At 42.7% G+C, this 21114-nt stretch overlaps 8 protein-coding genes across 8 annotated transcripts; 6 read left to right on the top strand and 2 right to left on the bottom strand.

The window, feature by feature from the left end:
- Positions 1-7: 7 nt before the first annotated feature.
- On the top strand, positions 8-2353 carry EAF01_005703 (uncharacterized protein; the record flags this gene model as incomplete). Its single annotated transcript, XM_038913957.1, has 10 exons — positions 8-119; positions 166-411; positions 509-744; positions 791-905; positions 964-1216; positions 1273-1375; positions 1435-1541; positions 1596-1708; positions 2059-2085; positions 2136-2353. The coding sequence occupies 10 exons, from the start codon at positions 8-10 to the stop codon at positions 2351-2353; spliced, it is 1530 nt and encodes a 509-aa protein (XP_038770406.1).
- A 1786-nt stretch (positions 2354-4139) lies between these two features.
- EAF01_005702 (uncharacterized protein) lies at positions 4140-6414 on the bottom strand (the record flags this gene model as incomplete). The annotated part of the gene is made up of 3 exons (XM_038913956.1): positions 4140-5009; positions 5147-6211; positions 6267-6414. The coding sequence occupies 3 exons, from the start codon at positions 6412-6414 to the stop codon at positions 4549-4551; spliced, it is 1674 nt and encodes a 557-aa protein (XP_038770405.1). The 3' UTR covers positions 4140-4548.
- A 1539-nt stretch (positions 6415-7953) lies between these two features.
- EAF01_005701 (uncharacterized protein) lies at positions 7954-9255 on the top strand (the record flags this gene model as incomplete). Its single annotated transcript, XM_038913955.1, has 3 exons — positions 7954-8704; positions 8786-8898; positions 8962-9255. The coding sequence occupies exons 1-3, from the start codon at positions 8572-8574 to the stop codon at positions 9253-9255; spliced, it is 540 nt and encodes a 179-aa protein (XP_038770404.1). The 5' UTR covers positions 7954-8571.
- A 2234-nt stretch (positions 9256-11489) lies between these two features.
- Positions 11490-12475, top strand: EAF01_005700 (uncharacterized protein; the record flags this gene model as incomplete). The annotated part of the gene is made up of 2 exons (XM_038913954.1): positions 11490-11658; positions 11712-12475. 2 exons carry the CDS (start codon positions 11490-11492, stop codon positions 12473-12475), a joined length of 933 nt encoding a protein of 310 aa, XP_038770403.1.
- Positions 12476-16372: 3897 nt separating this feature from the next.
- On the top strand, positions 16373-16897 carry EAF01_005699 (uncharacterized protein; the record flags this gene model as incomplete). Its single annotated transcript, XM_038913953.1, has 1 exon — positions 16373-16897. The coding sequence occupies one exon, from the start codon at positions 16373-16375 to the stop codon at positions 16895-16897; it is 525 nt and encodes a 174-aa protein (XP_038770402.1).
- A 759-nt stretch (positions 16898-17656) lies between these two features.
- EAF01_005698 (uncharacterized protein) lies at positions 17657-18568 on the top strand (the record flags this gene model as incomplete). Its single annotated transcript, XM_038913952.1, has 1 exon — positions 17657-18568. The coding sequence occupies one exon, from the start codon at positions 17657-17659 to the stop codon at positions 18566-18568; it is 912 nt and encodes a 303-aa protein (XP_038770401.1).
- Positions 18569-18625: 57 nt separating this feature from the next.
- On the bottom strand, positions 18626-19555 carry EAF01_005697 (uncharacterized protein; the record flags this gene model as incomplete). The annotated part of the gene is made up of 3 exons (XM_038913951.1): positions 18626-18976; positions 19029-19480; positions 19531-19555. The coding sequence occupies 3 exons, from the start codon at positions 19553-19555 to the stop codon at positions 18626-18628; spliced, it is 828 nt and encodes a 275-aa protein (XP_038770400.1).
- A 384-nt stretch (positions 19556-19939) lies between these two features.
- EAF01_005696 (uncharacterized protein) lies at positions 19940-20838 on the top strand (the record flags this gene model as incomplete). Its single annotated transcript, XM_038913950.1, has 3 exons — positions 19940-19969; positions 20022-20166; positions 20225-20838. The coding sequence occupies 3 exons, from the start codon at positions 19940-19942 to the stop codon at positions 20836-20838; spliced, it is 789 nt and encodes a 262-aa protein (XP_038770399.1).
- Between the last annotated feature and the right edge of the window lie 276 nt (positions 20839-21114).

Genomic DNA, 21114 nt, shown 5'->3' with positions numbered 1-21114 from the left:
CATTATCATGAGTGGTACAAAGGGTCGTAAATGCCTGAAAAGGGCCAGAGATTCGGTCATTCCGAAAGGAGAAAGCCACAAAATTATCATTGGGATTGATTATGGTACAACCTTTTCAGGTGGGCAAGTCAAATTGTGCGGTGTTCACTTCTAACAATATTGCAGGCGTTAGTTACGTGACCTCTGACAAAGTTGGCTTGGAAAACATCACGATTATGTCCCCTTGGCCTGGAGATCCTCATGTATCGTGGAAAACTCCTACGAGAATCGCATATAGTCAGGAAAATCCGAAACTAACAAACAATAAGTGGGGATTCGAAGTCAACTCCAAACTTGTGTCATACTCATGGACTAAACTCTTGCTCGACAAGAATGCTGCTTCGAGGAAGCACGACGATCCATCACTCGCGGGTATGACTGGTGCTGGAATGTTGCAGTTACCCCCCATTTCGTGATGCGGCAGGCGTCTGTGAGGACTTTCTGCATGAGATATACAAATATGTTTCAGAAAAATTGAGGCGACAAATGACTGACCTGACCTTTGAAAACACCCCTATAGAATGCTGGGTAACACTACCTGCTGTATGGTCAGACGAAGCAAAAGATGCCACCCTGAAAGCTGCTAAGAATGCTGGATTTGGGAACAGGCCAGGAGACAATATTTACACGATTGCCGAGCCAGAAGCCGCTGCAATTGCGACTTTGAAGGAATATTCCATTCCAGGTGCAATGAACCCTATTGTGGTATGTGTCAGGTCACTAAATCGATGGTAGATACTAACGACTGTAGTGTGATGAAAACATACTAATCTGTGATTGTGGTGGGGGAACTGTTGACATCACAACATATAAAATCATCCAAGTGGAACCAGTCCTTACTTTTGTTGAGCTATGTGTTGGTATCGGTAGGTTATGTTCACGTCCCGCAATGTACCTGTTTATCCTAACTTATATTTTTTTTAGGTGGAAAGTGCGGATCAACATACATCGACCGCAACCTTCATACTCTGCTATCTAATCGCTTTGGGTTAGCATATGGCGATCTATCTGTTGGTCAAAAAGGCCCAGGTAGCAGATTTATGGCTTCATTCGAAATGTTGAAACGGGACTTCGGACGCAACGATGATAAAGAGACTGGGGAGTTGGGTCCTCTCAATCTTGACGTCCCGAACTCTGAACACTATGATGTGGAGGATCGCGTAATATATCTTCAACAGTTGGGTTCTCTGTTCATGTTCGCGAGAATTTGATGTGCTAACACGGTTCCCTCAGCCAAGATATGCAAGCCCTTTTTGATCCTGTCATCACAGAGATTACAAGCTTGGTAAACCAGCAAGTGAATGCGGCAAGGGACACTCAAAATGCGAAAATTAATGTATGGTTCCATGTCAAATGAATGCATTTGAGGTTGTAAAGACACTCACATTTCCTTAGCGTATTATCCTCGTCGGAGGTTTTGCCGAGTCCCCATACCTTAACAAGAAGTTGAAGGCATGGTGCAAGCGAAACGGGAACATGACTTTGATTTGTCCTTTACACCCGTGAGCCAGGATCTACATGCAATGCTGATCTGTAGTTATGCTAACTTTCTTCAGACAGTCTGCTGTTGTGCGTGGCGCTGCCTTACGTGGGCTAGAAGGAATTGCGCCTCGGGTGAAGCAAGTCCGTCGTCATTATGGTGTTTGTTTGGGTAAGGTTTTCCGAGAAGGTATAGACTCAGAGATTGATTCTTACATTGACCCATGGGAAAATTTGAAGATATGTAGTGGACGAATGGAATGGCTGATTCTTAAGGCAAGTCACTCAACAAGCCCCATATATTTCTTTGAAACCTGTACACTAGGCAGCTATCAGGCCAAAACCCCCGATGATCAATATAATTTCATAGCAACACCATAGAGGCTTCTTGCTTCATCCCAACTTTCATACTAACCAACGAAATGTGGCAGGGGGACGAAATAACCAAGGACACTTCTAGAATTATTGTTTGTAGCAGGCAATATATACCTCATGAAACAATAATACTCAAGAGTATACTTTACGCTCGTGTTTCAGCAGAACCTCCCGAATATCTTTCTGACCCTGGTTTGTGAATCATTAAGCTAAAACCAAAATCATAGGCTAACACGGTATAGGAGTCGAGAAAGTTGGAGAAATTCAGACAACTCTAGATAGTAGCTTGAATTTGGGTGAAAATACTGAGGCGCAATTCAATGCTCGACTCGGCCGCCGGGTGCAGAGGCTTCCCTTTCAGCAGCAAATCGTATTTGGCAATAAGGGCGATAATCTCACGTTCAAGTGTCTTATTGGTGGAAAGGAGATATGCAAGTCGACCATGAACTTCGATCGTTGAAATTGCAGGAAATTCCATCAGCAAAGTCTCGATCATTCAGAAATGTTGTCTTCTTACTAACGCGACTATTCGTTCTGCTTTCCTTTTATTACTCCTCAAAAAGGAAACAATCTACTCGAAATCGAAGCTTCTATTTCAGTCCGCTTTAGGATGACTGATTTTCAATACCGGGGCGAAAAAGTGGTCCTGCGTTGGATATCACAAAATGAAATTATTTTACAGAAAATTTGATTTCTCAGGTCGTGATAATGGAAGATCTGCTTATATGTGAGAACTTCAGCCTCCAGCCCGTGAAAAGCAGACTGAGACTTCAAAGACACTATTATTAAGTTGCTTATCAAACAAAATTAAGGATTGAAGTTCAAAAAGCAACTAGGGACTGCAGAGCGTTCTCTTGTTGATGCTTCACAAGATCAATGGATGTTTTCAGATTCATAGACTTCTCCTTCTCATCAAATGCCTTTGGAGACAGCATGCATTCTCTTCGAAATTTGTCTCTTTTCAATGTTCATGTCTTTCATATGCGAGGCTTATAGCAATCCGAGCCGCTGCACCACGAAGTTTTCTATTCTGGGATTCAATCATTCAAAATATTAGATCATGTTCATCGCACGCTTTTCAAACTTCCCGCGCCTGGCATCTAATTAGCTATTCCTTTAGGTTGAACACTAGTGCATCCGTCATTGTACAATCTCTAGAACTAGCCGCGTTGCTCAATCATCCATGGTTTTGCATACGGTGTGAGAAGGATTACAGACAATAAATATCACCCTAATTTCTAATGGCAAAGAGATTTTGACTTTCACGCACGAAAACCCTATCATTATATTTTCCTTCATGGACTCAGATACTATCCATTCACTCTTCAAAATTTCCATGTCCATTATATCTTCACTAAATCAACTACCATTACCTTAACAAAAAAACAAGCTTTCCCGCAAATTCTCCAAATTTGACAAACCGATGTTCTGAATGGACAAGTATTTCGCGAAGGATGGGGGTTCCCAATTACTTCTATTGAAAATATCCAGTAGAATCTGCAGTAGCACTCCAAACACCTACAACAAAATCTAGATAGCTGAACTAGGATAAATCTCTAAGGTGGAATTGTGATCAGGTTTTTGCCAGTTGTATATCCGAATATCGAAGCTTGAGTTTAGTAGTGCTCAGTGGAGATAAGAGTCATGCGAAATGGAGAAAGCGAGTATCTGATCAGATACTTCATTCGCTCGATATGCCATGCCCGAAGTCACAAGTTTTCATTCTCTAGGGAAATTTTTGCGGCAGGAGGATCCGAATTTTGATGGTTGAACATAGAGATTTTAGCGAGAAGCAATTATCCCAATCTTCTCATTATTATCTTGAAAGGCTGTCGTGATACGGTCATCTCATATACTTTAAGAATGTTTGTGATGCTCTCTCATAACTTGTAGAAGTACAGCATTCACCACTATCTTCTAAGTTTGAAGATGAAGTTGATAGGAACCAATATCAGAGCTGCCTCGATCCTGGATAAGAATAAAGTAGAGACCTGATTACATGTCCATAGAAACCCGGGGACATGCCTGGTGAAATGTATCATCGAGAGTGTGGTGTGATCCATTTACAATAAGCATTGTGGGCGATAAAGCAGAATCTCTCCAATCTTCAACAACCTCACATCACTTCTATCATTTTCTCTGACTGATCAGAGCCATCATTGTAAGACCTCACTGATACACTAAGGTTTCTGCTTTTTCGAAAGAGATAGAAAGAAAGTAAATTATTGACATTGTTGAAAACTTCCCTGAAGTATTTTTTCGTCTTTTAAGTCTATCTTAATTCAATAACTCCAATGCTGTATTCCCACAATTCTTGTCTAATCTTGTTGTCCACCAGGGACCCCGCCGGAAAACTGATTTCAGGAGACTTTCGATTACCACTTCGATGTTACAGTCTTTTTCAGCCCGAAATCTCTCTATTTTGGCTCCATTGCTTCTCACTGTCTAGATTAATTGAATATCCGAGCAAATGATGAATTCCTCTCTAGCGTTCAGCACCAGGCCACGCTCATTCCCCGGCGTGAGTTCCTGAAACACACTCGAGTTTTCATACAGACATCGATTGATGAATCAAAAACACTCTAGAATGTGGATAGCCAGCTCCCACATACTATTGCTCTTGCGTACGTTTATACCATTCAGACCCCCCGACCATTAAATCATTCCACCGTAATTATTTCCTCGTGTTCCATAATCTGCGCGCTTGCCATGTCCCACAGAAGGTTCCAGATAGAAAATGCCGCCACGCCTTTTAGGAGGACTCTTTCTCAGAGGCTTGGTCAACAAATCTCCTGCTCGTCTTACTGCATTAGATTCATGGAGAGGCCAGACTTTGGGTGCAGAGTTGTGAGAATATCTTGCAGCTATTCTTGCTGCTTCTTCGACCAGACTCTGTGGCGTACCCTCGTGATACTCTAATTTGCGCTGCAAAACCAGAGCGTCATCGTCTGACCATAAATAAAATTTCTCATTGTGACCAACTTTCGTGTTCCAAGGAGTCAGTACATCCCAATTTCCGGATTGTTTCAGCAAGCCTTTGATTTCATTCGTCAATGACCATTGTGGTTTTTGAAGACATTGCTTTTGGTAGTGCTCGGAAACGTGGGCCATTCTTGCTACTTGAGGTTAGTAAGAGTTTTCATGAGCCCAAATTTTTTGACATCCATGTCATCGATCAGATCATTTCCACATCAAACAACAGAAAAACCCAAAAAACAACACAATCGTAGATGGATATGAAGATGTGACTTACCATCCCAAGTTAAGAGACAATCACCACAGAAGCCACAGCCCCAAGCCTTCCTTTCGGGCAACTGTTCATACCACGCCTCCCATGCAGTTGAATCTTCCGACAAAGCATGATACTGCTTCAAATGAACCCTTAACTTGTCCTTCCTAGGAGAACTCCTTTCACACAAAGGTTTACCCAAGCAATTTGCAAGGTTGTGTTCCTGAATGAGATGATACCACATCTCATTGCGATTTCGATTAGGATGTTTGCATAATGTGCAAGACCAAGTATCAAGCATCTGAGCAGCGGACTCTTCAATCATACAGTGCCACGATTTCTGTTGCTGGCACTTTGTCTCTTCGTGTCTTTTCCAGTCGCCTTTGGCACCTTTGCGTCCGAATATCATACCGCATCTTGTACAATCATATCTTGTAAAATTCTGAGGTATATCTGGTAGTTTCTTGGAATCAAGATTTGTGCTTGAATCGTGTCGCAGGCTTGTGGGTGGTTGGAGTGTAGATTCCAAGATGTGGTTTCGAGTAGTATCCTGACTTGCACTGAGACCATCAACTGACTTGTATTGCGATTCGGAAGCCGGAGCAAGTTCCATCGGCTGCATGGTATGATAGTGCTGGGAGCTCGGGGTTGCGTTATTTGGGTCTGTTTCCTGGGTTTCGTCTACGGAGAAGAGCGTCGATGTAGTGCCACAAGTGCGTCCGGATGATCTGTTCGAAGCGCTATTACTCCCATAGCCTGATAGCATCGACGGTAATGAATCGGTATCGGAGAATGACATCCTATCCGAGTGATCCGGACCTTGTTGCGGGGACTGACCGAACCGATTTGCATAGTGTTGGTAATCCATCGAATGTGTCGAGAAGGGCCTATAAGAATCATACCGTGGTTGTTCGGAAGAAGAGCCATCATTGGGGGCTATTTCGAAGCCAATCACGTTGTTGTCAATTGGGATGGGTGTCGAGTCTGACATGTTGGGGTATGCACACTCGAGATTGTGGTTTCCAGAACCATTTTTGTTAATCTCAAAGGACTGCCCTACTTCTTTAGAAGTAGTTTGGAGATTGAGAACTACTAATCACTATTAGATGCCATTTTTGTACCAGTAAAAAGACGTTATACTTACGAAAATTCTCGTGATTGTCCCACCAATGATTTATCTGCTCTTGCTGTAGACCTGTCTCGGCCACCATATAGGCCATAAAGTCATTCTGGGGCCTGCCCAGGTTATGTAAGGCCCATCGCTTCAACTTAGCCTCTTGATCATCCCTCATGGTAGTATAATCGTAACGGCTAGCGTGGCTGGTATCGAGGTCGTTTGTTCTGTAGTGAGGGATGGCGATATATAGATACAATGCTGGCCTTATATAAAGTTCACAATGATATTTTGAAAGAAACGCATCAATTCTGAGCTTAAACTCGTGATTGACTGCCGCTATATATATATAATATTGATAAGTCACTTTGTACTCACATCTTTGCAGCTCGTAGGGCAAAAATCCGGAAGGGCTACTCTTTGCAAACTTTCGAAACATGACGCACTTTCGAAGAACCCTCGCTTCATGATTATCTGCCTGTAGTCGGCATTGATGGGTTGTGATACACGGTAGTCATTGGCTTGGATTCGAAGAACGCTTATGTCAGGAGGCGGAATCGGGATTCATTCTAATTGATTCGTCTATCTTGAAACATCTGTTAGAGATGAGATGCCTTTTTCGAAATTTAAATTGTGGTATGAAATGACATGCCGTCCGATCGAAGAAAGCCCTTTACGACGGAGGATAGCGGTGAATGGGCGGAAATCTCATCGATGTATGACGCCTTTTTGGGACGAATAGTGACAGAATGCAACTTTTTTAAGGGCAGGTTGCTAGTTTTGTTAGATGCAGATCGAATATTATGTTAAGTAGTACAAAGTCACTCGTTGTATAATTATAGAATTAAAATATCTCTGTGGACCAATCAAATGCCTAGTTTCAAGGAGACATGGGATTTTTATGTTTACTGGCTCGATTGGTGGTTTCATTCAGTAAATCGGAATACACCGGTAAGCATGCAGGGGCAAGATTCTACCCTGCAAAGGGCTTTCGCCCTCATGGTTAAGAATTAAGTGAAGAAAGATTGGTTCTTGAGATGCGGAAATATTTCTCGATTTTTTTGCCAAGCCAAAAAGAACATTTGATGTCAAATTGGAAAGAATTAACGTTACCTTGTCTTGTTGTGATCAGCCTAGCCCCGATTTTGATACCCATCAAAATGCTTTGGTTTGACAAATCTAATATGGGCGATCACCCCTTGATGTCATGTTCTGATATCGTTAAAGTAGGGGTCGCGTCAAAGGTTAGTTAGTTGTGTCGTGAATATTGGGTTTGCGACCGTAAGGTTAGCCCTAGCGACGCCCCTCCTTTTCTGTATAAATAATTTTCCAAACTGAAACTTCTAGAAATGCCCTAATGAATGCTGTCTCAATGTGTATACTTCTGCGGCCAGTAAACTCAAGGGCGATAGTATGATGTGTTTACAAATATTCCTTGGCATTCCTGATTGAATGTCTGAGCGAGGGTTGTTCTTAAATGAGAGGGCTAAGTCCTCCCAAGCAGGGCTCAAATAAGCTTTTTCGAGCATTATATAATACAGCCTTTGCCAGAATGCGGAGACAAAAGACTATGGACGATGATTAGCTTATGAGTTTTGCACAAAAATTCCGATAGCTAGTAATTTGCTCATGGCTTCAGCGACAGTTCGAGGGCCATATTGCGATATAGAGTATGTACCTAGCTATATACGGGGCTACTTACCGAGTCACCAACATGCATGCATAGTCATAAGCCGGAAATAGTCTTCCCCGCACCAAGACCAACCTCAAAATAGGCCCAACAAGATAACAGTTTTAGAATCTTGATTCATTTGCTGATCCTGATTGATCAGAGTGATCTTTCATCTTGTTGGTGCCTCATAAGACGAAAGTTATATTACTAAATATGTATCCCCAGAAATCATGTTCCTCAAAGACAGAGCAGGGCCTTTCCTCATTATTGCTGGGTTCCTAACGCAGAATCTTCTTTTAGAGTCCCATATGTATGCAAAATGCCCCTAAGATACACACTTCACGAAGCCACAACTCGCGCCTAATCAGACGCAATTTTCGATTTAGCTTGGATTGCCTGGCACGAGCCCTACATATCTTCTTTCCAACTTTTCCATCCAGTACATGGTCCTACAGCTCAAGATCGCGAGGCGGCTGTCTTGGCCAACAAGGAAAGAGCATGGAAGACTCATTTGGCACCCAAGGAGGGTGTTAGCCATTGGATTTACGCAGTCGATCAGGGTAATAGTACAGTTATCGGTGCTTGTTAGGTAATTCTCCCCCTATCCACTGATACCTTCATTGTGCTAATGGCAAATAAATTCACCGGCTCATATTTACAGAGATGCCGTGGCCCAACGAGCTCCGTAAGATAGTTACAACTTGGTGGCTGGAAGGAGAAGGTAGGAATCTTGCAACCGAGTTTGTGAGACAGTTTTATACACCTCGACAACAATGGATGAATAGACCTCATATGGGTAAGCCAATCTTTCCCTAATTCTGCTGTGTAGTCTGCATCGCCTTGTTGGAATCGTCGTAACCTAACCATTCTTGTGTAGCTCTGAATCAAACATTAGTGCATCCAAAGTACAGAGGAAAAGGTGTAGACACACTTCTGAAGGACCGGGGCACCAACATGGCAGATGAGTTAAAATTAGAAGGATTCATCGAGGTAAGCAAGATACAACATTGATTTCTCTTTCTTGCTTTCTGTTATATCTTGAAAGCTCTGCAGAACATGCTAAGTCCTCTGCAACCTTCAGGCATCAGACAACGGCCGCAGTCTCTATCAAAAACACTGATTCAGAGCTCTCATGAAATTGTCAATCAGCTTGGAAAAGAAAACGCAAGTGGAGAATGGAACAGGTTGCTGCATGAATTGGGACCATCTAAGTTTTATATTAATTATAGGCCAGTTGGAGGAGAATTTGAAGAAGGGAATCCACTGACACCCTGGCAGGTAGATCAGATGTTAGCGAAGAAGAGTAGAAGTGATTTGAAATGTCCTGTTATGAAGCTTGGCCCATAGGACGGTCGGGTCAAATTATCAAGTTCATTCTCTTGAATTCGTAGCAACCGTGCGGAGATCTGCCGTTGATACTATCGCACAGTTCGCAAACAGGAATGAATGTTCAGCTCAAGTAGAGTAGCTAGCAGAAAGCTAGTTAGCATATTGTGAACTTCAGAAGTTAAAACAAAGCCAGTATATCCTATCGTTTTGAAGCCTACGCTACAGGGGATGTGATTTAGACAAGCGCGATTATGAGTTTTCCAACATCATGGTTTTTAGAGCAGCCAAAGAAATTGGTATCTTGGGCAATGTTCCCCGATCTTTCGGAGTGATGGATATCTGCGAGGAAGCATTGCGGTTATCAAGCGATGACAATCTGCATCCCGGGACCGTATGCCATGAGGGGATAGAAGATAGACAGACTGAAGTTGGGCTTGTTTCCTTCCACAAATCCCATGTTGCCTTCTTAGCAAACGCTTTCGATACATAGTTCGATTGGTGTTTGGGTATTCACTGCAAAAACATCGGTTGTCAAATGACAATCATTTTCGCTGTATATATCGCCAGATCTCGACATCTTGTCCAGATCTACAATTGAGGCAAAAGACGAGGTAAACATAATCTGGTATACTTGAGGAGTTTTCTTCTGAACAGCTTCCAAGATATTAGTTGTGGATTTAATAGCTGGAATAAGAACGGCACACCTATAATACTGAACGCTCATAACAAATGGGGATACTGAATTGGCCAACTAGACCATGTGAGTGTGTGGCCCATGGCTATTGTATGGTGCAGCTTTGATTGATCATCAAACTAGTGATCTTGTCTTTCTATGCTAACAAAACTCACGGCCATCGCAACTTCAACAAAACGACCAACTCTCAATCAAGGTGTTGATGAAGATACATTTATCATTGCAACACTTCATGAAGACTGTCCGGTAGAGGCCTCTATCCCACCGCGGATATCGATCGAAAGATCGACAGGGTGTTTCGAGATCAACCGTAAACATTTGCTTCGTTGGAATCACAATTACCTCTGATATGATAGGAGCGCCTGCTGTTACATAGATTGATTATCGATCCGAAGAATTGCATGCAAGTTTGTAGGGTTGTCCAGGTTGGGAGGACGAAGAAGAAGAAGTACCAAATGGCCGTCTTGAATTCGAACATTTGAGACGTCGAGATTGAGTAGACCCCACAAGATAAGCCATCCGCAGTTCTCCTATATAGATATCCAAAAGTGTTGATAACAAGCAATGGATCACATAGTTGTTTTTTGAGTTCTTGCCGCCGTGACACGGAGAAATAGAAGCCCACCAAAAGGAAGCGCAGCAAAGATAAGCTCACCGGGTGCCCTCAGCTTAGATCGTCGTAAAGACCTAGGACTGGGTCTCTGGTTTTGTCGAACTTCTTGAATTATAGAAAGCAAATGTAAAGGCGGGCTATAGGGTAGATCCACCAGCCATATATCGGGGAGCGTTGGGGATTGTTCTTTTATCCGGAACTACAGGCACATCTCCTTGCAACCAATGCTTGACAAAGCTCTGCACTAGAATCTGGAAAGTTCCGTGTACCCAACTACTCCTTTGTAACGTCCTGTCTACACATTGCCAGGTTTGCAAAATTCTTTTCCCCTCATTTCATCAACAAAACCAAGCCACTTGATCATCGACAGGAATGTATCTATGATAAGATGAAAGTCGGAGGTTAGGAATCGGAGTTTCGAATTGACAGCTGTCGATCGAATTCCATTAAGCCCTATGAAACTTGACAGAATCTTTAGAGGATCGCTGCGGTACACGCTAATTGAATTTAAACTTTCGCATTTGCGTGTTCAGGGTTCTGGAAGACCCCACTTTGGGCTATTTAAGCTAAGCACTATTCTAAATGCCCCTATTAAACTTCGCTATGCGTTATGCGAAGTGATTTGATTGGTTCAAGAGATGCTTAAACTTTTCACTGTTGTGCCCAAATGTGCTATTCTGATTCTAGATATGGGACGCCAGGAAATATTGTTGTGTTTCGACATAAGACGGTCTTTTCGAAATTCCAACATAATGTGCGACTGCTATTATGATAGATTTCATGTTTTACTATATAGATGAGAGGTCTTCTCTCGGGTAAATACATCTTCACAACACATCTTATCATACTATTCTATCCATCTAACATCTACATTCCTCATTATAAATTTCAAATCGATCTCCACTTCCCCAGATTCCTACTCAAATTACAAAAATAAACGCAATCATGGTAGCCACAGCAACCCTGGATTCATGTCCATACTACTGCTATGTACCAGTTATGGCAGTCTCAGCTATGTTCGCCGCAATTTTCGTCCAGACAACACTTCTACACACATGTCAAATTTCGCGAACAAAGACCAAGTTTTTCATCCCCATTGCAGTGAGTGGTTTACGTAAGTCGCTGAAGACCCGGGGATAAAGTTGCAGTACTAACATGCATCGATAGTCGAAGCAATCGGTTATGCATGCCGCTTAATTTCACACTTCGAAACACCAAAATTTTCAGTTATCCCTTTCTGCATTCAATACACTTGTATTCTCGTATCGCCAACCATCATAGCAGCAGCAGTCTACATGTACTATGAGCACCTCGTCAAAGCCGTGGGCGGCGAATCACAATCTCCAATCCGTCTCAGCAGATTCCCAAAGATTTTTCTCTTCTTCGATTGTTTCTCCGTTATCATCCTCATCGTCGGTTCCATCTTTCGTCTCACGACTACTTTGCCCATTAGTTGGATTAGACTCGGTAACAGACTTGTCATGATGGGTCTCGGCGAACAATTAGTCTTCCTCGTCATCTTCGTCTTCACAGCCGCGAAATTCCAATACAACATTTCGCAGAACCCTACAGAACGCATTTCTGCAACCGTGGAACCAAAGTCTCCTCGTGCAGGTATTCCATACAAGAGACATCTCGTAGCTATGTACATCGCCTCTGCTTTTATTGCCATTCGATCTTTGATCCGCTTGGTGGAGAACTTGACAGGTACCACTGGACTCATTAGAAGTCATGAGGCGTTCCTGATTATTTTCGATGGAGCATTGATGCTTAACTTGATGTTGCTCTTTCACTATATTCATCCTAGTGAGATTGCTGCATTCGAAACTTTCTACGCTAGTGACGGAGCTGATACTTCCCTTCCTTACTTTGCCGGGTTGAAGGCTTGGCAGAGAAAGAGATTAAGTCGGAATGGTATGATGGAGTTCTAGGGAGGGAAAAGGATTATATTCGGGGAAAGGGTTAGATTTCTGATTTGGATATGGATTAGTGAATTTATTTTGGAGTTTGGACATTGCAAACATTGGAGCTCGGAAGAAGTGGTATAGGAAAGGAACAACATTCATTTATGAAATACATCACCATGAATTTCATTTGTTAAGTGATGGAGAACCAAGCATAGAATAGAACAATCAAAAGAACAAATAAAACATAAAACATAAAACAAATCTCGATTTTCGAGTTTTGACTCAAATCATTCTCCGAATCGCTTTCAAACTTTTATTCCATAACAGAATATACTTCAATTCTCTCCAGCGAACTCTTCACTTCAATTTCCCCTCGAAAAACTCTTCCAAAAACTCATTAATCTGACCCTTCGCTTCAAAGTGCACCCTATGGCCTGTAGAACCCACCTCTGTAACAGAAAATCTTTCGCAAACAACTCCATATGCTTTGACACACTCTCCATCCTCACAACGCTCTTGTGATACTGCTCAATAAAAAGTGCACGGCATGGGATTCGTGGGTCAAGTTTATCCTCTTTTTCCTTTTCGATACCTAGACCTTGTCCATAACGACAACGGTACCAATTTCTCGGGCCACGGAAACTGGAATCTGAGAATATCTGAGAACGATTGGAGACATGGAGGGGAATTTGCCAAGTTGGGGGTGGAGCTATGTGGTTCTCTTTTAAGGAGGCAGGGAGGGCACCGAGGGCGTAAAATCTCTTGGTTGTGTCTTCCTCGGAGCCATACATGAGGGAGTAAAAGCTGTCAGCCTTAACTATGTCAGTTTGTGTAACTTCGAACCTCAAACTTGATGAGCTTGAAACCAAATGTAGAGATTACACATACATGTTCATCCATCAATTTCCAAAAATCCTCTTCAAAGAAAAACCGCACATACCCGAGTCTTTCGAACCTTCATTCTTGCTCTGTCACCTGCCTTACCAGGTACAAATCAAATCGCATTCCTGGCGGGGCATATGGAACTGCCGAAAAGGTACTTGAATGAAATCTGGTAGGATGATAATTGATCAGTTGCGACAAGAAAAGGCTGCCAAAATCATGGCCTACCGCATCGACTTTCTCAATGTTTTCGTGATTGAGTAGCTCAGCAATGTCTGCAGCCATGGTTTTGAAAATATAAGGCTCTAGCGTGTCGGGTTATCAGTACCGCCGTAGCCTAGTAGGTCGGGCGCAGTGATGCAATATCTTTTAGAAGCGAAGTAGGGGATTTGATGAAGCCAGTCATAGGGTTTAGACGGAAAACCATGGAAAAAGAGAATAGTGGATTTGCAAAAGTCGGTCTTGAGAATGTAAACATAGGCACAAGACAAGTCGTGCCAGAAGGCAGGATGACAGTCTTAGAGTTCAAGGGAAATCCTATGGCTGCCATTGCGAGCCTTTGGATCGCACAAGTGGGAATAGTATTTAATTATAAAGAGAAATTTAGTCTAGATAGTTAAGATATGAAGGAGAAACTTTTGCGGGAAGCAAGTGAGTAGGCACTGTGCCGCGCAGATTGTAACTGCCGGTATCTTTCGTGGGAAAATAAAATGACGTAACATAATGAGAGGCTATAGATAATATAATAAAGGCGATGCAATAGAGAATGATCCGCGACATGAGCTGCCATATTCAGAATCTCACACATGGTGATGTGCATACAATTAAGTTGTCGGAGAACCGTAAACTGTCCAACTAAAAATCTACAAGCCCTTCCATATTTACACTGAATCTCGATTCCTCCCTCATGGCAACTTCGCAAAGCCTACTGCGATGACTCTTTAGATCTTATATAGCGTAACCGCTATTTTCTCGCATCATTCTCTAGAATTGTCCAATGTTTTGAGATTTTCGCGAGAATGATCTGAGCCACTCCTTACTTCTGAGCGTTCTCATTGCGTAGCCGTCACTGTTACGCATCGTCAATCCTTGATTGCTACTAGGGACAAGAGACCGTTTCAATATCAAGTGCCTTGTGTGATTTCCCTCAAGCGATGCCGGCCCAAAATCTGTCGATAATTTCCTTGATTTTGATGCGAATGAACTACAAGCCGCGTCAAAGCACAGAAGAAACATGCAGTGCCAAAAATGAAGCTATACCAGGACACACCAGAGCCTGCGTCTACTCAAAATATAACAATAGATATGAAAAGTTGGAAGATGCAACAAATGTTCAGGAGAAGCAAGACCAATATGTGGATAAGTCTCCAGCAAGCGGACTCCAACAAAAATTTAAAAAAGCAATAGCAGCGGATTATGTTGATCTGAGGCATGACCCCGGAAGAGCCAGTTGTAGCAACCCGAATAAAAAAAAAACTAGTTGGCATATGAGATGAAAGTTTTGTGTGTGAAAATTCTCCGTGCCAGAAATTGGAAAAGCTCTGGCCTTTTGATGGCCTCGAAACTAGATCCATTAGCCAGAAGCAATGCCACGGACGACTTCGTCAGAGCAGAACCCCGATGATATACAGGGAGGAATTGGAGGCCTATATCATATTTCAGCCTTCATCGATCAATCGGAGCAGTCCCTGAGATGAAACCCATTAATGCACATGACATTGCGCTGGCAGAATGAAGCTGAATTGCCATGTACTTTTATCTGCCAAAGTCAGCTATTCTTACCACTCTAAACACAAACTCAGTGTTATGCCAAAAATCTTGGCCGATGAACTACGGAGCGTGCGTCTCAACATTGTACCTCAACTTTCATCAATTGTGGCGATTTGAAAATCGAGAGGGAAATGTAGAAAATCTTTGCATTTGGGCAGAGTCCGTACAAGAACTTTGTAGTCGTGTCATAGTTCAATGCTGATTAAGCACCACACGCACATTTCTCTCGAACTTCATCTATCTTCCATCCAAGTTAGAATACAACCTGTGTAGGTTCGCCCGGGGATTGCTATAAATATTGATTCGATAATCAATTGAGCTTATGACACGCTTGCCTCTTCTCGCACATTGCTGTGACCATAACCCACTCTCACCTCTTCTATCTACACACTAGTGAGGACGTGTACAAAGATTCATGAGAAAGAACAGTGAGATGCGAGGCACGAATTAGCTGCCTATGTGAAATCCTGCGAATCCTACAACTGACACTAGTATAGAGTCTAGACAGTCTTGCCAATAGTATTGAGGGCTTTTATTTCTTCCGAGACTTTCGTGTCGTTTAGGCGAATGAAGGATTCCCGATTGTCAAAGAATGGATTCATCAATATAAGAGTGGAAAGAGTGGAAAGAGTGGTAATTGTTTACCCCGCACTGGTCATTTTTCAGTGAGATCGTTCGTTGTAACATTGGATGGCTCGGGTAAGCCATCATAGCTCCGTTGACGGATCTTTCGTCTGTCAGATGGCATGTTTGTTTGGCCTTTCTGGAAACTATCTCTTTTGAGAAGACGCTGCCATGTAATCTTGAGAATTTGATCTCTTAATTCGCCATGACTACGGCTGTGGATATCGAAATCCTCTATATAAAGCTTCGTTGATTGGCGAAGGTATTGCAGATGTATGCTCTCACTTGCCAACGCTCTCCTCTACGATTAGAAGCAAAATGAACATATTACCAACAGTCCAATCAATACCGTAAGTACGAATCTCTCAGCAATTCGACGGTATTAAGGGTAATATGTCGACGGATTTAGCATCAAAATCCACCAATCGTTACAATGAGTGGTTTACAAAGTTAGGTTAGCAACTACAAAACAAATACACGGTAGGCCCACCATAGCACATCGGCTCATTGACTGTTGTATTCTTACATATATCACCACCGTCTCCTACCTGTTTACTCATAAGCGCACGATATCAAAATAATCTCCCATTGAAGCACACCTTTGTTCTGGATATCTTCAAACATTTCTAGGAAGATCAACTCAACATGTCTTCACACGCCCCAAAATTTGATAACAAATGTTACATTACCACCAATTCTCCTGATGGGAAAATCACCACCTTTGTTGATTCCACCTCATTTGTAACGAAGTCGACACATCCCGGGTTGACATCAATGTACGCCTATTCTGCAGCCTCTACACCCTCACTCACCGATGACACCGACCTAAAAGCACATCAAGAAATCACCAAGCAAGAGAAAATAGTCACCTTTCCTTCAGCTGGTGGTAGCGCAGCTGCGTTTTTGCACTTCGATCCTAATCCTAATGGAACCGAGGGGTTTATGCATCGTACACGTACGCTTGATTATGTACATGTAGCGGAGGGAGAAGTGGAGTACTCGGTGAACAGCGGGGAGAAGAAGATTTTCAAAAAGGGAGATGTGGTTATTCAACGGGCGGGATGGCATGCATGGAAAAACGTGAGCAAGACTGAAGGGGTTACTCTTTTTGCTGTTGCAATTGGCGCTGAGGGTGCGACGGAAGGTTTCATGGAGTTTCCAAGTGCGTAGGATGACTTTGGATTGGATAGGGCGACAGACACCTGGTTTGATTCGTTTCTGTGGAAATTTGAAAGGGGGTGGATTTGGTTCTATGTAAGCTACATGCTATTGTTGTGGCGGGGTACTCTCCGACGTGTCAGTATCAGAATGAGAACATGGACTTCGCTTCAAAGTGGTGGGATGTGGTGGTAAGATTACAACACTTGCTAGAGCATGAGTTACTTGAAGAGGTATGAACCGGGCGGAAATGTAATGGCATCAGTCTCTCAATTGCTTTCGAAATATCGAACTTAACGAAGTGACAACCCGCCTTGCAAGTAGCTTGAACAAAGTAATAAAGTATAGAGACAAATGGAAAGAAATCATTGTGTAGGATTGTTTTCATTTGGTGGTGATTTCTGATCAATTGGACCAAATTGATGGTAGTACCCTTACGTCATCGCTCTCCTATCTGCACCAATCAAATCCCATATCACGTGGCTAAATGACCAAACTTTCGTTTTGTTGCACGTCTGAAAAATTGTTCATTTTCTAACTTTACACCACTAGTTTTTGGGACAAATTTACTAAAAATTACATCGACCGGGAATAAGAGCACTTTCCTGGACCTTATTTCCGGTCGTGTCAAATCGTACTTTTTTATATGCTGGCTGAATAGTGGTGGTGTCTCATAAACTCACCGAGCCAGTCTCGATACTTATCAGGTCTGCCCCTCATTTTCACCACAACACAACATCTACCGCCAAACCCCCCCCCCCCCAGATCAAGATGGAGAGCTTCGAAGATATGCAAAGTCGGCATCGTAAAGAACAAAAAGATTTGCAAGGACGTATAACACAAAAGAAGAAAGGCGCATCGAAGAAGACTCGCAAAGGTGTGAACAACGAATGTGAGGAACTGGAACGACAACTGAAGGAACGGCAAGCTCAAGAGATAGCATCCTTGGATGGGGATGCTGTTCCCGATATCGATGATGTTCCAGAACTTGACGAGGAAGCTTCAGAAGCTTCTGCCAATGCGACTGACGTAAATGGTGTCAACAATATTACCGACTCTTTGGAGAAATCCTCAATTACGGAACCAGTACAATCTGAGTCAGGACAGCCTAAAAAACGCAATCGACAAAAAGAAAGGCTTGCCCGAAGAGCAGCAGAACAAGAAGCTGCTATAGAGGAAGCCAAGAAAGAAGCCGCGAATATGCCTGATGAGAAAGAAGTAGAAAGAAAACGAATGCAGGAGGAATTCACTTCAAGAAGCTTACAGGAGAAACAAATTAGACCAGATGGACATTGCCTTTTCTCTGCCATAGCCGATCAATTATCACAAGCTGGAATACCTCTTGGTGCCGAAGCAGAAGGATTGAAGGATGATCAGCGCTACAAAGTGGTCCGCAAAGCAGCCGCAACATACATCGAAGGACATCCAGATGATTTTGTTCCATTCTTAGACGAACCTCTCGAGAATTATGTGCACAAGATTAGAGATACTGCTGAATGGGGTGGTCATCTGGAGCTTCTTGCGCTCGCAAAGACATACAACGTCGAGATTTGCGTGTTACAAAATGGAACTGCCCAGAAGATTGAGCCTGGAACAGACAAACCCGAGACGATTCATCTAGCATACTATCGACATGGATTCGGATTGGGCGAACATTATAACTCTCTTCGAAGAGCACCATAAAAACATCATAACTAAGGAGCACTTGAGTTCTTATTCTAATTATAGGCGGGACTCTATTTAGTGCGACCAAACACTGACCCAATCATTTATCTTGCCATCTGCATCATATCCACCCCTGTTGGTTCTTTTGGGGTGAAAGTGTGCAATACGTCGAAGGCCATTCTTGTGTGGTAGGCCAAGTTTCCCAACTTCTAACTCATAGTCCTCCTCATTATATGGCAATACTTCCCCTGGACGAGACAAATGACCTTCATAAATTCTTGGAGGCATAGCCCATGGCGGTCCACCAATTGATGGAGATTTAGTAGTGGGAAATTCAAGACAGATGAGTCTTCCTTCGGGAGATAGAAGCTCATAATACCGTTTAGACCATGCAGGCCTTAAACTAGGAGGTAATGCACAACCAAACTTTCTCAAGATTTAGTATTCTGGACAATAATAAACTCAGAGAATTACATACCGTGTAATCATAGATCAAATCAAAGTTTTTCTCTCCATTGATGACTGACAAGAAATCATCTTTGAAGAAGTCTCCGGCTATCCACGTAACATTTCCTTTCTCGATTCCGTCTTTTGGTTCATACAGTCCTTTCCCATCTTTCTCCTTTTCGGTGACTCTAGCACCCTGCAAACCAGTCTCGGAAATATCCAGCCCATAAGCATCATAGCCCATAGCACTCAATAGCAAAACGTCATATCCCTTTCCACATCCTGCTACTAAGGCTTTCTTTCTTGAGCCATCAGCTTTCTTCGAAGCTAGATCTTCCCGTTCATTGAGGATATCAATCAGTGCTGGATTAGGTGAATCATTGTCCCATGGAGTCACTTTGTTTTTCCAAAGCTGATCCCATTTCTCGCCATGGTGAGCTGGGTCTTGACCTTCGAATTGGGCCTTAAGAAGAGCACGCGTTTCTGATTGTTCAGTACCATTTCATTTTCTGTTATATGAAAGTTCGGCTTACCGGACAAACTGAGTTCTGATGTCATGTTTATTGCTCTTTCTTTCAATCTTTTTCTTTATTGAATTTCAATGATATCGTCTTATGTAAGTCTCTTTAACAGAAAACTACGACGTGCAGTGAATAAGTTTTCCGCTCGATCAGATGTTTACATCAAGAAAAAACAATGACGAGAGCACAGACCTTGAGAGCTTGTATAGCTGGACCTCGGGAGCCTTTGGTGGGGGCATTTGTGGCTATTGTGGCGCTAATAAGTAAGCAAAGGTTAGGTACCCCTGGTCCTAAATCGAGCCGAGGCTCAGGCAACCCCCGGATAATTGATATGGTACCTTCGATCTACTTCATCATCAACCTCGAATTATTTCATACCTTATTCTTTCACATAACAACATTTCAAAGGAATTCAATAATCATGGATGCCGCAAACCTCTTCAACGTCAAGGTAATCAATCAAGCTCTCCCTTCAGTAATCCATAAACTCACAAAATAAATAGGACAAAGTCGTTCTTGTTACCGGCGGCGCAAAGGGAATCGGACGAATGATATCCGAAGGCTTCGTCACAAATGGAGCCAAAGTCTACATCTCATCCCGCGATGTTAAAGCCTGCGAAGAAGCCTGCAACGAATTGAATGCGTTAGGTACGTCAATATCTCCCAATTGATGCGACACGACCAAGCTAATTCTCTTTTCGTACAGGCAAAGGTTCCGCACACGCCATCCCAGCCGACTTTTACAAACTCGAAGATTGCAAACGCATGGTCGATGAATTACAAAAGAAAGAATCGAAATTACACATTTTGGTCAATAACTCGGGAAGCAATTGGAGAGCTCCTTATGCGGAATTCCCAGATGCAGCGTGGACGAGAGTGTTGACTCTTAATCTCACAAGAGTCTTTACTCTTACCCAAGCTCTCACTCCTCTTATGGAAGCAGCTTCTACCCCTGAAGATCCAGCACGCATCATCAATATCGGTTCCGTAGACGGAATCCGCGTCCCATCTCTCGAAACTTTTTCATACTCGGCAAGTAAAGCAGGATTACATCAATTAAGCCGAGTTCTTGCGAATCATTTGGGAAAGAGAAATATCACGAGTAATGTACTTGCATGTGGACCATTCGAAAGTAAAATGATGGCAGCTACGCTCAAGAATTCTAAAGACGAGATTGTAAGTGGGATTCCGTTGGGGAGAATTGGGAGTAAGGAGGATGTTGCGGGTGCTTGTTTGTTCTTGGCTAGCAAGGCGGGAAGTTATGTTAATGGAGCGACGATCCCGCTGGATGGAGGGAGTTTGGTGGGGAGTAAGTTGTGATTTTTGTGCGGGTGGGGGGGATTTATCATTGTACATTTATTATCTTGGAAGTATAATACGCTATATTAGAAATGTAAGCATATTTTTGTCTATTGGAAGGGATACAATATCGCGTGTTTTCGTACAATGTAATGGGTTGAAATTTTGAGTATCAATATTGGACAGAGTCAAATTCTAAACAATGCAGATATACAAAACAAAGGTCTCTATTGTTCGAGTAAATGAGAAGATCCTACCCCGCTAGTTCCATGTCTCAAAAACAAGTCAAGACTACCA

This window comes from Botrytis porri, assembly GCF_014898465.1.
Source record: "Botrytis porri strain MUCL 3234 chromosome Unknown BPOR_007, whole genome shotgun sequence".
Lineage (NCBI taxonomy): Eukaryota > Fungi > Ascomycota > Leotiomycetes > Helotiales > Sclerotiniaceae > Botrytis > Botrytis porri.
Note: the sequence above shows the minus strand (reverse complement) of the source record. Positions and strands in the feature narration are given on the sequence as shown.